At 38.4% G+C, this 17,751-nt stretch overlaps 1 protein-coding gene across 4 annotated transcripts in view; it reads left to right on the forward strand.

Annotated features, from left to right (window-relative positions):
* Positions 1–15,343, forward strand: part of UBR1 (ubiquitin protein ligase E3 component n-recognin 1) — a 147,162-nt gene extending 131,819 nt beyond the window's left edge. For 2 of the 4 annotated variants that reach the window (XM_032856700.1, XM_032856702.1), the window contains exons 42-47: positions 533–641; positions 1,552–1,608; positions 3,938–4,015; positions 12,167–12,337; positions 13,620–13,721; positions 14,800–15,343. In XM_032856700.1, the coding sequence (XP_032712591.1) occupies positions 533–641; positions 1,552–1,608; positions 3,938–4,015; positions 12,167–12,337; positions 13,620–13,721; positions 14,800–14,941 (659 nt within the window). In that variant the 3' untranslated portion in view covers positions 14,942–15,343. Of the gene's footprint in view, positions 1–353; positions 489–532; positions 642–1,551; positions 1,609–2,276; positions 2,888–3,937; positions 4,016–12,166; positions 12,338–13,619; positions 13,722–14,799 lie in introns of those variants that run through there. The other 2 variants (XM_032856703.1, XM_032856704.1) reach the window with 2 other exon arrangements.
* The last annotated feature ends 2,408 nt before the right edge of the window (positions 15,344–17,751 follow it).

Here is a 17,751-nt window from a genome sequence, read left to right on the forward strand (position 1 = left end):
CAAGAAAAATAAAGCAGGTCAAGGGGATAGAGAGTGCTGGGTTGGAATAATACGTTTCATAGATAGTCATGGAAGACTTCTCTTTGAGGACACATTGAGCAAAGAGACAGTGAAATAAAGATGGGGTTGAACTGGACAGAGAGTTGAAGGAAGAATATTCCTAAGCAGAAGGAACACTAAATGCAAAGCTTTGCTTAACATCATCAAAGAATAATAAAAAGATGAGTGTAGCTGAAACATAATGAACAGGGTGAGGGTGGTAAGAGATGAGGTTCAAGAGGCAGCCAGGGACAGCTTATGAAGGGCCTTTATTGCCATGATAAGGACTTTGTGTTTTGTGCCTTGTGGTGGAGTGGCATTGGAGAAACCTCATCAGGAGAATGAATCAGATTTGCGTTTTGAAAGGATCACTGTGGCTTGTCTCCAAGTTTTATGGAGTATAGAAATGAACATAAACAATGAAGAAACTCTATTCACAGGTTGACCAGGTAAGAATAATGTGCTTATTAAATGTATTTTTATTCTCTTGCAGATTCTGCAGAAGGAGAGTACGGTGCACTCTGTAGCTACCTGTCTTTACCCACAAATTTGTTCCTACTTTTTCAGGAATATTGGGATACTGTAAGACCCCTCCTCCAGAGGTACTGTAAGAGTAAAATATCATTGTTGGGTCATTATATATAGTTTGGAAATTTTAAATTAAAATTATTTGCTAAGCTTCTAGATTGATTAGACTTGATTGAAGTGGGTTAACAAAAAAATAGGAGATTCCTAATTCACACATTCAGTGAGTTAGAGATAGGTCCAGCAGCCATGGCAGCTGGACTTTCCACTTGTCCCACCATGATTACCGTTCCTTGTACTACTCTTCCCCACAGCTGCCATTTCTTGCCAGTATCCACCACTGACCCCAGCGGGGTAATAATACCACAACTTCCTTTTGTTCCTCCAGCCTGGGAGAAGTGGTGGCTTACTATTATTAGCTAATCTTTGGATTGCCTTGCTTTTTTGTTTCCTGGTTGGGTTCCCAGCCCTTCTGTCATCTTTATTACCAATTCCTGGTATTAAATTCCTTCTTCAGAATGGTTTCTGTTTTTCTAGCAAGACCTTGATTGATTAGCCCTTTTAAAAAAAGATGAATGGGGCATTTGGGTGGCTCAGTCAGTTAGGCTCAGGTCATGATCCTAGAGCCCTGGCATTGAACCCCACATCAGGCTCCTGCTCAGGAGCCTGCTTCTCCCTCTTCTTCCTGCCTGTGCTCTATCTCGCTATCTCTCTCTCTCTCTCTCTCTCTCTTTCTCTCAAATAAACAAATAAAATCTTCAAATAAATTAATTAAATTTAAAAGAGGTGAACAAAAGAAAGGGAGAAAATAAACAGACACAAAAATGAAGGAAAGAAAAGCCAAGGGATAAGATGTGAGACAGAAGTCTAACTAACAGAGGCGACATGGAAAGAAGGGACAGAAGGATTTGGAGTGGGTGACTCATGGATGAAGACTGTGCTGAAGTTGTGACGACCTGTTTGCTTTTCTCTTGGCTCCTCATATAGGTGGTGTGCAGATCCTGCATTACTAAACTGTTTGAAGCAAAAAAGCACTGTAGTCAGGTTGGTTTTCCTTCTCACTCCTTTCCCCCATCTACAGGTTGTGTTTCCAAAAGTAGTTGGTTTGTGGAACATGCAGTCCAGTCTTTCTTCTTCATTCTCACTCAGTACATTGTTTCCCTATGTTTCTTTTAAGTCTTTGCCAGGAATTGGATTCTTCCTACAACTGATTTTTTTCTTGGAGTGGCTATCCTCTCCCTCTTAAATTTTCATTCCACCAGCTCCTCTTCGTTAAGCTCTAACATACTTATTAAAAGGCACAGGGGGAGATGGCATTTTGGAGCTGCCAGTTTATTAAAATCAAAAAATAGTAACAGTATTACAACACTCCACTTTTTTCCTTTTGAGAATAGAGTAAGATATAAATAGAACCGTTCCCTCTTTCCCTTCCCTTCTGATCTATACACTTAAAGACTACCCAACAAAACTGTTCCTCAGCCCCCAACTGTACGGCTTAATCAGAATCCACCTCTTCCTCAAAGACTAATTCAAATGTGACCTCCTCCTGCAAGTCTGCTCTAGTAATATGCTCTCAGATGTGTGTTCATGCGTGCCTGCCAGCACTACAAAGCACTCAACAGTAAACTCAGGGCCCAGACTGCATGCTTATTTTCTTTGTATCCTCTCCAAGGCCTTTTTATGTTATATATGTGTCTAATTTTTTATTCCAGTTGAATTGCATCAGTAAACAAGCAGAGGAATTGACCCCCAACCTTAATTGCTGACATCAGTACTGTTTTCTCATGGCTAAACCAAACACTGTGGCACAATGAGTATTTGCCACCTTCTTTTCTCATCTTTCTTACCCCTCGAACTTCCTTCCCCATATTCTACCTGTTCCTTAACCCAACTTTAGTGATTTAGAGATTACTGATCCAGCTTTTATAACTTCAATACAGTAGTATTCACATCACCAAGAAAAGAGAATAGAGAGAAAAGTTTAAAAGATGAGTACGTGTTTTAAAACTGTTAATCTCACACAGTTTTTCCTTTATTTCAGTTCATTGTGTGCCTTTTAGACACCTACTATTTCCTCAGCACGGTGCTAAAATAATTTGGGAGAGTTAAAGACCTAACACATACAGCTTTTTGGTCGTGGGTAATTTACAATCTAATTATGTACATAAACTAAAGACATAAAATTAAATAATATATGTATGAATATACTGTTAATGCTCTAGCAATTTAAAGAGTAAAATATTCTTAATGATGCACCGTTAGTCTTAGAGGAGATAATTTTTAGCTGAACATAGAAGGAATTAGAGAATTTAAGTTAACTGGGGGTCACCTGGGTGGCTCCATCTGTTAAGTGTCTGCCTTCGGCTTGGATCATGATCTCGGGGTCCTAGGATCAAGCCCCACATCAGGGTCTCCCCGCTCAGCAGTGAGTCTGCTACCTCTGTGATCTCTCCCACTTTCCCTCTCTCTCAAATAAAAATAATAATAATAATAATAATAACAAAGAATTTAAGGTGATTGGGATTTGAGGATAGAATTTCCACATGATTCACATGACGTTTCCAGGGCATATGTGTAAGGCTTTTATTGTATCTGTATTGTATGGTAAGAATGAATAATAATATTTGCAAACATGTTATCAAGTACTAAGTATTTTATATTCCACTTCAATATCTTATTAAGTTCTCAATAGCTGTGAGCTTCTTCCATACTGTTATTTATATTTAACATTTCTTAAATCAGCACGAATCTTTATATTTTTCTCCCCCCACCACCTCAGAAATGTGTTATTAAATTGATGATATACCTTATGACTGAGAAAGGATAATATATCCATCCTCTATTTACAGACCAGGAAATAAAGGCTAAAGTTCAGTGACTTGTCAGGTATAAGAATTTAGGATTTGTAGCGAGGTCTATCTGATTTCAGATGAAGTCTGTGGGGTTTTTTGGTGTGGGTTGTTTTTTTTTTTTTTTTCACTTTTATAGTCCTTTTTTCTATGTTCCTCCATCTTTCTATCTCTCTCTCTCTGCCTCCTACATTTAATGAGGAGTGCCTATGTATTAGTCATGAAGTCTGTGTTCTTAACAACATCTTTATGTTACCTTCCTAGCTATCATGGAAATTTAGCTAAAACATTTAGTCTTAGGAAATAGTGGGATTTGAGTTTGGAAAGGAAACCAGATGATAAAGGATTTGAAATTCTAGGCCAAGAAACTTGGATTTAATGTACTCAACAGGAGGAATTACTGTGGGTTTCAAGTATGGATCCTTTTGTTATTTTTAAAATACTTGTCCTTCTATTACTTGGTCAATTTTTGACATGGGCTTATTTACTCAGAAGTAAAATTGTCTTTTAAATTATGTTTCTAGATACCCTAGAAAAAGAAATAGTTTGATAGAGCTTCCTGATGACTATAGCTGCCTCCTAAATCAGGCTTCTCATTTCAGGTAAGAAGGAATATATTTCTAAAAAATTTTTAAGCTTGCAATTGATATGTATCACCACTAGCAAACTTTTTTTAAAGTGACCACTGCACATCCTCTATAACAGTGATTGTCAGTTTCTTTCTTATTATTGAGGTGAGAACCATAAAACAATTAATGATGATAAATTAATGATGAGTACAATTCAGTGCTGTTTAGTGTATTCACAGTGTTGTGCAACCACCACCTCTCTCTAGTTTCAAAACTTTTTCATCACACCAGAGAAATCCTTGTATCCACTAAGTAATCACTCCCCTTTTCCCTCTTTCCTGATCCCCTGGTAACCAGTAATCTGCTTCCTGTCTCTATGGATCTGCCTACTCTGGAGTCTGATAAAAGGAGTCAGATAAAAGGAGTCACATAATGTGTGACCTTTTGTGTCTGGCTTCTTTCACTTGGTATAGTTTCTGAGGTCATTTAAGTTATAGTATGTAGGGGTGCTTGGGTGGCTCAGTGGATTAAGCTGCTGCCTTCGGCTCAGGTCATGATCTTGGTGTCCTGGGATCAAGCCCCACATCGGGCTATTTGCTCAGCGGGGAGCCTGCTTCTCTCTCTCTCTCTCTCTCTCTCTCTCTGCCTGATTCTCTGCCTACTTGTGATCTCTCTCTCTGTCAAATAAATAAATAAAATCTTTAAAAAAAAAAAAGTTGTAGTATGTATTTAGTCCTTTCTTGGCTAAATTAATATTCCACCATAGGGGTGCCTGGCTGGCTTAGTCAGTGGACCATGCAGCTCTTGATCTTGGGGTTGTGAGTTTGAGCCCCATGTTAGGTATAGAGATTATTTAAAAATAAAACCTTAAAAATAATAATAATATTCCATTGTATGTATATACCAAAGTTTGTTTATCTGTTTAATAATGTTTGATGAGCATTTAGGTTATTTCCCCCTTTTGACTATTAAGAATAATGCTACCCAATGTCCACAATAGCCCAACTATGGAAAGAACCTAGATGTCCATCAACAGATGAATGGATAAAGAAGATGTGGTTATATATACAATGGAATACTATGCAGCCATCAAAAGAAATGAAATGTTGCCTTTCGCAATGATGTGGATGGAATTAGAGGGTATTTTGCTGAGCAAAATAAGTCAATCAGAGAAAGACAATTATCATATGATCTCCCTAATATGAAGAATTTGAGAGGCAGGGTGGGAGGCTTGAGGGGTAGGGATGGAAAAAATGAAACAAGATGGGATTGGGAGAGAGACAAACCATAAGAGACTCTTAATCTCACAAAACAAACTGAGGGTTGCCCAGGGAAGAGGGGAAGGGAGAGGTGGTTGGGTTATGGACATTGGGCAGGGGTATGTGCTATGGTGAGTGCTGTGAAGTGTGTAAACCTGGCGATTCACAGACCTGTACCTGTGGGGCTAATAATACATTATACGTTAACAAAAAATTAAAAATTAAAAAAAAAAGAATAATGCTACCATTAACATTCATGTACAAGTTTCTATGTGGACATATATTTTCATTTCTCCTGGGTATATATTCCTAGAAGTAGAATTACTGGGTCATTATGGTAATTCTGTGTTTAAATCTTTGAATAACCACTAAACTGTTTTCCATAATTATACCAATTTATATTCCCATCAACAATATAAGTGGACTCCTGTTTTTCATATCCTTATCAACACTTGTTGTTTCCTGTTTTTTAAATGAAAACTATCCTAGTGGGTATAAAATGGTAGCTCATTGAGGTTTGATATACATTTTCTTAATGACCACTGATGTTAAACATCTTTTCATGCCTTGTTGGACATTTGTGTATGTTCTTTGGAGAAATGTCTGTTTAAGTCCTTTACCCTTCTTGTAATTGGACTGTTTTGTTGTTGAGTTGTAAGACTATATTGAAGGGAAGGAAAACCCTTTCTTCCCTCTGGGTTCTTTAGCCAAATAATTAAGTTGACATAAGACAGATTAAGAGGAGAAAAGTTTAATTTTGCATATGTGGGAGCTCATAGAAATACAAGACTCAAAGAAATGACTGGGTTTATACCTTGTAGTCAAAGAAACAGTTTTTTGTGAAGATTTGACAAAACAAAGGGGTTTAGGCTTGGAGTACCAAATTAATGAAGAGTAAGAGAGTTTGTTTATACAGCCTTTTTTTTTTAATTTTTTAAAGATTTTTTTTATTTATTTGACGGGGGGGTTCACAAGTAGGCAAAGAGAGGGGGGGAAGCAGGCTCCCCGCTGAGCAGAGACCCCAATGCGGGGCTCGATCCCAGGACCCCGGGATCAGGACCTGAGCCGAAGGCAGAGGCTTTAACCCACTGAGCCACCCAGGCGCCCCTATACAGCCTTCTTGACCTTGAATTCCCTATCTCTGGTGGTAAGGGTACTTTCTATGCTTCTGGTGTAGGGAGGATACCTTCACAGGGGAGACTTATTTCCTGCTTTCAGGAGAACAAAAGATGGTCAGAGTGTCCTTTTTGCACCTGCTGTTTCTTAAGTAACTTTAATTCAAAATAATCAGTATTCCAAAGTGGCATGTTTTGGGATGGCCTCTTCTGTTCTCTTTCAGTATATTCTGGATATTCAGCACTTATCAGATTTTTATTTCGCAAATATTTTCTTCCATTCTATAGGTTGTATTTTCACATTCTTCATAATGTTTTCAATATGTAATAGTTAATTTTAAGGGCACCTGGGTGGCTCATTCCTTAAGCGTCTCCCTTCAGCTCAGGTCATGATCCCGGTGTCCTGGGATCGAGCCTCGCTTTGGGCTCCCTGCTCAATGGAAGCCTGCTTCTCCTTCCCACTCCCCAATTGTGTTCCCTTTCTTGCTGTGTCTCGGTCAAATAAATAAATAAAATCTTTTTTTTTTTTAAGTTCATTTTACCTATTTTTTTGTTTGTTTCTTGTGTTTTTGGTGTCAAAACTAAAAATCCATTGCCAGATCTGAGGTCATGAAGGTTTACCCCTTTGTTTTCTTTGAATAGTTTTTGTAGTTTTAGCTTTGTGTTTAGACTGTGGGTTTGTTTTTTGTTGTTGTTTTTTTTTTTTGAGATTTTATTTATTAGAGAGAGAGAACAAGCAGGGGGAGTGGGAGAGGGAGAAGCAGGCTTCCCGCTGAGCAGAGAGCCTGATGCGGAACTTGATCCCAGGACCCTGGGATCATGACCTGAAGTGAAGGCAGAGGTTTAACTGACTGAGCCACCCAGGTACTCCTAGACTGTGGATTTGTTTTGAGTTAATTTCTGGAATAAGACAGGAGGTCCAACTTCATTCTTTCTCTCATATGGTTTCCAATTATCCCAGCACCATTTTTTAAGAGTTTGGATAATCTTGGCACCCATGTTGAAAATCAGTTGGTCATGGATGTTTGGGTTCCTTTCTAAATTCTAAAGTCTATTCCATTGGTCTATATGTCTGTCCTGATGCTAGTACCACACTTTTAATTACCATGGCTGTGTAGTAAGTTTTGAAATTATAACATGCCGCCTTTCCAACTTTTTCAGTGTTGCTTTGACTGTGAATAGGTCATACTTTTCTGCTTCTTTGTAAGCTCTGTTAGTTTTGTTGAGAATGGGACATTTTGATTATTGTAGTGGCTCTGTAAATCAAATTCTGCCTTATTCCCAAGAATTGCCACTGTTGCTTGATAAAGGCTTCAGGTGTCTCTTTAGTGACTTTTCCAAACTGGTTTTTTTTTTGTCTTTGTTTTTGTTTTTTGCAAAGACTGTGTTCTTTTTTGTGTGTCCACTAAAGTCTCTGTTCCATTATCTCTGCAGTCAGCCAGTGAACTGACAAGATTTCCTTAAATTTCTGTATCCAACAAGAAAAGTGAAGAGAAGAAAAAATATAAAGAATATTCTGTCTCTTTAAATTCCCTCTACCATCACTGCAGAGAAAGTCACTTTAGTCCATAGGGGTTGAAACAATGGCCAATATCTGTCAGCCCTCCAGTAAACTGCCAGGTAGAGCTAAACCCACAACCATGATTTTTGAGGACATCATCTCTATTACCCATCATGGCACCAGCAAGCCACACCGGAATTATGGGCAGCAACCCCCATAGCTACCTGCTATAGGGCTGGGAGTTAGGAGGTGGTAGTCACAACACAAAAAGCCAAAATTCATTGAAACTTACCAGCCTCTTTCTTTGTTAAGCCCTCCTATGGATGCTGTTAAGTGTTCACCTAGATTCCAAGTCCCAAAATAGTTGCTTCAGACAGTTCTTGCCAGATCAACAGTTGTATTGGTAGAAGAAACAATTCCCAGAGCTCGGAGCTCGATACTCTACCATGTTCTAGAATATCTCCCCACAACTTTTTTTTTAAAGCTACAGAAAGCCTTTTTTTTTTTTAAAAACACTCTAAGAATCATCACTTATTCCTGTATCTTTTAACAGTGTGCTACTGTAGAATTGTGGTCAGCACATCTGTCAGCTGAAATAAACTGTTTTCAACTTCATAAACAAATAGTTCTCTTAGAAATATCTTTTATACATATGTCGTTAAGCACTGTTATATGTGCATTAGAGTGAGGTGACCACATCCTCACTGAAATAACACTGAAGAATCCTTGTTTGTGCAAGCCAAATCTTATATGAAATCTTATTAGAACAGCGAAACAAGTAATAGCATTGTGGCTCAGTTTTAAGCCTGGGTGCTGGAGAGAGAAGTACACCACCTTAGCCTTTTTTGATACTTGTTCTCCTCCTCCTCAATCAAAATAAATACCACACTAACGCAGTGTTTCTCAGACTTTATCTTCCTCTTCCCTTTCACTGATTGCTTTCAAAAAAAAAAAAAAATCTGGATGATAAAGACTGGTAAGAAGTACAATAAACAAGTTACATTGTACTCATTATGAATATCATATATGAATTACCTGTTAGTTACTTTTATAAGAAAACAGCATGAGCTTAAACACATGATTCTATGTGATAAAGTAATGTCATATTGTTGGGTCCGCCAATAATGGGTCCATGGTCAAAGGAGGGAGACTGATACAAAGCAAAGGTCAAGCAAAGCTTTATTTTGCACCAAGCATCAAGAATCAAACCGATCGTCAAACAGATTGGTCGGGGCTGCCCCTTACAGAGAGGGCAGGCCCTCCCTGCCTCACAGATTAACTTTTATAGAGCAAATACCATGTGGTTGACCCTGGCCACACACAGGTGGTGAATGAGATTGTAATACACAGAGAAAGCTGCACAGTCATGCTAGGTCACACACGGATGGCCAATTGAACTACAATTTACCCTATAGTAGACATTTGAACTAGCCTATCGCCTTGGTCAGAATTGGCGCCCAAAAGGCGGGGCCCACACTCCTTGGTAGCTAGGGAGACAGTATGCGTGCTCTACTGATTCGATGTCTCCCCCGACCCAACTCTTCCCTGCATTCGGGCTGTTATCTCCACCTAAACTGACCCATCCTTGTATTTGGGCTTTGTTACCTGTGACTGGTTTCCCAGACTTGCTTTTAAGTAAGTTCCCCTGGGGGGGCAGGGTCAGTTTAAGTTTTACTGCATAAACAACAAAATGGCTGTTCAACCGAGGTGTTGCTTCTCTGGCTAAATAGGCCCTTAAAATATAACATTAACAGTTCACACTTACCTTGCTGTAATATGATGTAAGTTATTCAAATAACATAAATTCATGAGCTGCACACCACCAATGTAATGCCCCTGGATGGAGAAATTATATTCATGTCCGCCTTAGCCATTGGTATGCGAATATTTCATATTTGAATCACAGTGTATCATGTCTTAAAAATAATAGGCCAGAATTACTATTGATGCAGTTATGTATCCTTGACATTCAGGTGGCATCACACCACCACCCATAGCAAACCAGATTAATAGTGATGACATGAAATTAGCAGTAATTTGTAATTAAAAGGCAAGAATCTCAGTCTGAAAATCAAAGCCTAGTCAAGACTTTATTGATGACGCATGGTAATATAGCATCTTGTTTTGCAAATGGCAGGAATTCCAAAGCTCAGTTAGGAGTTCTATAATATTAAGTAAGCATTGTACAGCAGCCAGACTTCTTAACAGATTTAATTAGAGCTCTCAGAAAACACAAAGAACTCTTAAATTTTGTTTCAAGGATACCAGTTAATAATTCTAATGAACTGCCTTGGCGTACAAAGTGACTATTGTAGTCCTTAGTCATATGTTAAATAACTTGCTGTCATTTGAAGGAGCAAAGAAAGGGATTGCAGTTGATTATAATTTTGAGGGTTTGAAGAGCCCTTATGTAGCCTCTGAGAATCACTGATCTCCAAAATGATTAGGGAAATTGTCCCATTCTGTTACAACCGTTACTTTGAGCCCTGAAGCCAGGGACTTTAATGAGCCCAGCAGGGGCTTGGGCAGCCCATACTCCCACCTCTTGTGCTAGATAGAATTGATCTTGGTTTTACTTCCCTTGCTGTTTGTCCCATGCAGATTAGGTTCAACCACCTAAAAAATGGCTGAGCCATTCACCTCTCAGCCCTTAAAACATGAGCTAGGTGGTTTCAGAAATTGCATCCAGCTCCAAATGCAGTGATTCTCCTAATCTTAGGGCTGTATTGCTATCACAGAATCCCAGTGAATAGGTGAATCCCAGTGTTAAGGAGTATCACTGTTGGCTCTTAGAAGGATCTGAGGAGAGTGTTAGTCACTAATCACAGTGAAGATCCCTCTGGATGATACGACATACTGGTTTTAAGTAAAGTGAAAATAAATCTTATGATCTCTTCCAGTTCTTTGTCACCATCAGTTTCCATTAAGACTGAGCCATTTCTACTGTAGGAGGGTAAGCTGCCCAGTTACTATACTTTAGGTATCACCCCTTTTTTCCTCTATAGGATATTAGTGATAGGACTCGGCCATCCTGCACTAAGTGAAAGATTTTGGCTTTATCCAAAAAGAGCTAAAATTGTGTTCTTCCCTCTGGAAGTGAAAATAGTCTCCTCACCTCCCAGAGACAGGAGTGGAATACCTGTGCATGGAGTCCTTCTGCTCCTATGTAGACAGTAGTGGTTTTATTATCTTACCTGAGAAATGAGGGATCAGAGAATAAACTGTTAATGCCTTATTGGAGATGGAGGTTCTTTTGTTGCTTTTTATTCTGACCCCATTTTAAGCCTCACTGGATCTCAGCTTACTGGTTGCATTTATTTATTACTCCCCAAATAAAGGAATTCTTGATGTTTCTAATATGTCCATTAGAAGGCAGAGATAGGAGTGTAGAAAGCTTTTTTTTTTTTTTTTAAAGATAGCATTATTGCTTTAATTCAGAGAGTGATACCCCTCTTTGAGGGGCATTACAGCAAGGCTCTAGCATGCCTCTGTATAAAATGGTAGATCTCAGCATACTGCTTGGTTCAAGCAAGTCAACTCTGTCACTTTTTCCTTCCTAATGACTTGCTTTGTTTCCCAGATAGTGTGTGAACTCTAATACTGCAGTCTTATTTTAACCCTAAAGATCTCAATACTTAAACAAAATGGACAGGAAAATGTATCTGAACCCTTGCTGCACATTTGTGATAAAAAAAAATTTGTTTTTTACACCTAACCAGTTCATATTCCTCTAATACTGAGGACGTAAGCTTGATGAAACCAATCCAGAGGAGGGAGTTGACTATAATTGGTCATGTCAGATGAATACTAGATTCTATAAAAGTATCTCAGTCTCAAGGCATATTTAATTGCCAAACTATGGGAATTATCAGGACACTGTATGTTTAATAATAAGTTTTCTTACTATGGATTAATCAGGAGATTTTTTTTTTTGTTAAGTCCTTATTAAAGAGGAATCATATAATTAAATGTTTTCTTGTGTTTTGGGGCACCTGGGTGGCTCAGTCCGCTAGGCATCCAGCTCTTGATCTCAGCTCAGGTCATGATCTCAGGGTTGTGAGACGGGTCCCTACATTGGGCTCTGCACTAGGCATGAAACCTGCTCTTCACCCTGGGCATAGAGCCTGTGTGGGATTCTCTCTTTCTCTCTCCCTCTCTAAACGAATGAGTCAATGAACATTTTCTCGTGTGTTTAAGAGCTTTCTGAAAAGAAAAAAAGCAGCCATCAATGAACGCAATTCATTGCTAACTGAATATATCATGCTTTTATTGTTTCTCCCCCATACTGAATGTTTTCTTCCCCTTTGAGGTGCCCACGGTCTGCAGATGATGAGCGAAAGCACCCTGTCCTTTGTCTTTTCTGTGGAGCCATACTGTGTTCTCAGAACATTTGCTGCCAAGAAATTGTGAATGGGGAAGAGGTTGGAGCTTGCATTTTTCATGCACTTCACTGTGGAGCTGGAGTCTGCATTTTCCTAAAGTGAGTAGTGAGTGTTCTGGATGCTTCATAATGAACTTACGGAATCTGGATCCAATCTGGAGGCTATTATGGTAGGACAGTGTGTTGGTAGGAAATGGTTTATCAGAAGTTAATAGAACTGTTATTCACATGAAATTGCACTTGAGAAGATATTACAGAATATTACAAAATAAGTTTGAAAAAAGGATTCCGTTCACATTCAATTGTTTGTGGTATATTTTAAGCATGATAGAGTTTGCATTGATTACTCTGGTGTTGTATAACACTCAGGTGTGGTGAAAGGGCTTGGAGTCCTCACACTTACATTTAAAAAGTACCTATGCAAAGTTGTCCTTTGAATATATTCATTTTCTTCATTTCTGCTGTCAGTCAACCATTGTTTTCCCTGGTCTCTCAGCAAAAGGCTGAGAGTGGAACAATAGTTAACTTAATGTTTATGAAAGAACAGTACAGGTTCCCTGAGAGAAATAAAATTCAAAGTGGAGATGGGTGCTTTTTCTTTCCATTCTCCCTATGTAATGTAGTTTCTGTTTATGTAAGCCCAAATATCTAACTATGGAATATGTAATTATTGCATGTAGTCATCTGCTGGAACAGCGGGAATGAATTCTTAGAAGCCACACCCAAACACCTATTTTCTTTTAGGAAACTTACAGCATGTAAACCCCCTACCTATTCCATCTGTTTATTTTATGTCACTCTCTGGTACTTAGCCCTTCTGTACATGTGCATACAGACATTCTTTTTATATCTTCCTGTCTAGGCTGTAACAGACACAAGTAACTTCACAGTGGCACAGTAGTTCTTTATAATTTGCACTGTTGGAGGCTGGTTCTAACTGGAAATGGCTTATCACTTCCCTAGCTGACCTTTTTTCTGGCCCAAAGTTATCAGAACAAGAGATGTTCTGTCCTTCTTTTAAGCTCCCCATTCTAGGTTGTAGGTCCAGAAACAACAGAAACAACCCTGGACATCATTTCCAGGGTATCTGTGGCTCAAGTGGGACAGCTTCCTTCCTCTCTTCAATACATTCAGTCAGTATTAATGGTCCCAATTCCCTAAATCCACTGATCCTTTCCCATACTTAAGTAAAAATTGCAGTGTTCACTCTCTTTTATTTAAACAAAACATAGTTTAGTCTGTTGGTCTATGTTTACTCTCTTTATACTGAATTCCTAACAGATATTGGCCATGTCTTTTCTCTAGATTAACTTTGATTTAGTGCCTATCATTTGCATACCTGCAGTTAATAACATTTCCAATTGGTTGTTTTTTCCTTCAGAATCCGAGAATGCAGAGTAGTCCTGGTTGAAGGTAAAGCCAGAGGCTGTGCCTATCCAGCCCCTTACTTGGATGAATATGGAGAAACAGACCCTGGCCTGAAGTAAGATTGGTTTATTTATTTTTCATTTTAGTCCCATTATTGGACATGGACAGTAACAGTTCTTTAAACACAGAAACTAATGCTAAATATTGAGAGATATTTTAAAATAAGTACAAATTAAAAATACTAAGTATGATACCATCCTAAATGTAGCACATAATTTTGAACAGCTTTGTGCTTCTCCAGAATGTGAGGGTAATCCTCCTCTAAAATTAAAGATGTAGCCATCCTAATGTTTGAATATTATGTTGTTTTTAATCAACCTTTGTTCAGAATTACTTAGAAGGTCTAAGTATGGAGGTAGTTTTTGGATTAAGGGAGAAAATAGCTGAATGGTGAAAGTAGTTATTGACTGAGGATAAGATCTGAGTTGTTCCAGAAAGGTAAGAAGTAGCAGAATTTTTCACTTCATTAGGCAACTTGAAAATACCCAACCAGCTGAGGCACTTGAGTGCCTCCAGACTGAGGATCTCACAGTTCTCCATAATTGCAACAGCCAAACTTTAGTCATTTGAGATTAGCTGTGTTATGGACTGTACTGCCTTAGAATTGATGTGGAATAGTTTTGTTTAAATATTTGCTAATCACCAGCAAATTTGTTATGTCATAAAGACAACAATAAGCAAATATTTCTGAGCAGCAGAATGTAATTTGAGGGCTTAGTGTTATACTTCGGACTTAATCTCTCCTATACAAAGACTAGAAATCAAAGCTAAGTAAACTGTATGAGGCCAAAAAACCATTAAGGCCCCATTAGACTACCCAGAAAAGGAATAGAGCTGCTTCATGTTAAAAACCTTACATTTAAATGGGGTCTCATAATGCCTGTGATATACTTTGCCTCTTTTCTGAATAATCAAGGAGTAAGTTTCTGCTTCATCAGCTAAGTGATCTGTTAAGTTTGTGGTGATTAGGGGTGAAGGGAGAATATCCCTTTTAAAACTCTGTCCTTGTGATTCCTCCCAGTTCTAAGAACATCTCAAGAGTGTGAACTAATTTAGGCAGTAAAGATGTGGCAGTTATTTGATTTGAACTTACATGTTGTTTGTTTGTTTGTTTGTTTGTTTTTTCCCTGAAGGAGGGGCAACCCCCTTCATTTATCTCGTGAGCGATATCGGAAGCTCCATTTGGTGTGGCAACAACACTGCATTATAGAAGAGATTGCTAGGAGCCAGGAAACTAATCAGATGTTATTTGGATTCAACTGGCAATTATTGTGAGCTTCAACCTTGCCTTGGGACAATCACAAATGAAGAACAGTAATGAAGACCGATTCAAAATTACGGAGATCTTTCTGAGGGCTAGGGAGGGGTTGGCGGGTCTTTGCTCCATGTCCAGATTCACATACGTCAATACAATATTCCTTAACGGAGTATTGCTTTCAATTAGTGAAAATAGGCTTAAAGGAGAAAAAAGACATTGATTAATCTATGTTCTAGAACACTAAAAAATGCTTCTTTACCCCAAGTGTCTGATTCTGCTATTTCCAGAAAACTCATTTCCCTTCATAATCTGTCCCACTTCTTTTCATTTCATTCACCTGGTAAATGAAGTCACATTAAGCAGTTGTGGACATTTTTTTATGTTGGCTAACTCTTCTACAGTTTTGTGTTGGTATTTCCCACCCAGGTTTAGTTTAGCTGACATTGAAGCACTGACAGGATTCTAATCTGTGGTAGTCTTCCATGCAGCTAAAGAGGAATTGCAGAAACCATGCAGTATACTTCAACTGGGAAAGTTTCCGAAAGAGTAAATTTTTTTTAATTACTTCTCTTTTAAGGAAATACCCCTAATGTGCCGCTCACTGTTTCAGCCAGAAATCAAACAACTCTTTCTGTGGGCAGAGTTGCCATTTTTAAGGCAAATGTCTGCTAATGTGGAAAAGCTTTTTGCCCATTATAGATCTCAAGAATAGGATAAGATAGGTTAATGTATACCATTATCCTATCCCTTATGGGCCAAAGAAACTGTAGTTCTCACCTCTTACCACAAATAGCTTTGTTGAATTTTGAAATTAAACTTTCTATTTTCCAGAGGCAAATTTCTAAAATGAGTTCCCTTCTCTCTTGTTTGTGGCACCATCCTATTTGACTCTTAAGAACCTGATACAGTTCTGATGTAAACTATCTCTAGAAGGAGGATAAGAAAATTCCCCCGGTGAATGGAGCATGGCAGCTGTCAATAAGAACAATCAGATTGAAGCCAACTCTATCATCTTCTGTGTCTTTGTAAAAGACAAATCCTTCTGTTGTTACCTGTGTGCAACCTTTTCATAAACTCTGGTTTTATGACTAATACCGACAACCAAAAAAGCCATGTGATCAGTGGTCATGTGTCCTGTTATAATATGCTGTGGTTGAGCCATCGTGTTTATAGATAATAGAGCTCTCCCGAATCTGTGTGTAGACTTCCTGGTTTTTGGCTTTAAGTTTTTATATCGAGAACTTGTGATCTAAACAGCAGACAGAAGATAAATTGAAATCTTCCACTTTAGCTTCTTTTGTCTCTGGAATAATGTCAAGAATTTGAAAGATGCATTCAAAGACCATCTGATTTTGCCTTTGGTGACTACCATCATATATGTGTGTAAATGTTTTCCTATCTTCTTTTTGCTCAGCAAAGGCAAACAAATAAAAATACATTTGCAAAGTGATGATGCACATCTGGGGTTAGATTTTTTTGGTGTTGTTGTGTAAAGTAAAGATGGGCTTTGCAGTAAAGGATTGGCATGAACAGGTATCAGAATCATAATCATGATTTTATACTTGAATAATTATTATTCGGAAGGTATCAGGAAACAAGATACAATTCCACTGAACTATTTGTAACAAGTGATGAGTGAGGATCCGAAAATTCAGTATTCTGCTTGTCCAGTTTGTCAGTATGATTAAATGATTAGAACATCTCCCTTTATTTCTGATATAATTTGGGGGTGGTGGTGGGTGGTCTGACTGCAAAATCTGAGCCAGAATAGGCAACAGAAGATGCTGACTTCTGCCCTAACTGATTGGCCCCATTTAGCAAAAATAAACTGACTTTTTATTTCTAGTCTTTTTATATTCACTTCATAAACCCTTTGGTTAAGCTCTTAAGCTGCCAGAGGGACTACCCTGTCGTGGCCAGTCAGACCTTCACTGCCAAAGAACCCATTTCATATTGAGTTCCACTCTTGAGATTGATTCATACCCCTGCATTGGAGATGAATATGTGTCTCAGTGCTGTCCCCAGCCCTAGGGATTTCTAATTATATTCAAATATCATATGGTTTGCCTTCATCATTGCAAACAATTTAATTATGCTTACGGAGTTTACTTGCAAATGAGCAAAAAGTCACTTTATTTTCATTAGTGTAGAATGTGGAGGAACCAGTTCAACAGGGTGGCTCCAAAACTGTGTTTTTCTAATGTTTTTGGTGAGGGGCTGACAGGAATTTTAACGATAGAGTGAAGAAAAGCATATATCTGTATAATTAATTTATTTTGCTGGTGTATGGGCTGTGAGTTCACCTGTTAGTGGTCATTTGTCATTTCATAACAACTATGCATTTGGTTCACTGTGATGATGATCTATATCTAGTGACTGCAACATGTTTATACCACTGATTCAATTGCCATCCATGATGAAGTTATACAAATAATGCATATATTGATATCTTTTATTGCAAAATGTAAATTTAAAACTTGTATAATGTTCTTGTGCTTTTTGAAATAAAATATCTTATATGTGTATATTTACAAAGAAAAAAGGGACTTCTCATGTCTGGGGATTTGGGTTTGAAGAATAAAAATCTGTACCTAGAAAGGAGCTCTAATTAAATGTTACCTCTGCCAGCCCAGACAAATTCTTTAAAACACATAGGTATTGGGACACCTGAGTGGCTCAGTCGGTTAAGCGTCTGACTTTGGCTCAGGTCATGATCCCAGGGTCCTGGGATGGAGCCCTCTGTCGGGGTCCTTGCTCAGCGGAGAGCCTGCTTCTCCCTCCCCCTCTGCCTGCTGCTCCCCCTCTTTGTGCTCTCTCTCTGACAAAT

Source organism: Lontra canadensis, unplaced genomic scaffold, assembly GCF_010015895.1.
Source record: "Lontra canadensis isolate GAN:19392208 unplaced genomic scaffold, GSC_riverotter_1.0 scaffold12, whole genome shotgun sequence".
In the NCBI taxonomy this organism is placed as follows: Eukaryota; Metazoa; Chordata; class Mammalia; order Carnivora; family Mustelidae; genus Lontra; species Lontra canadensis.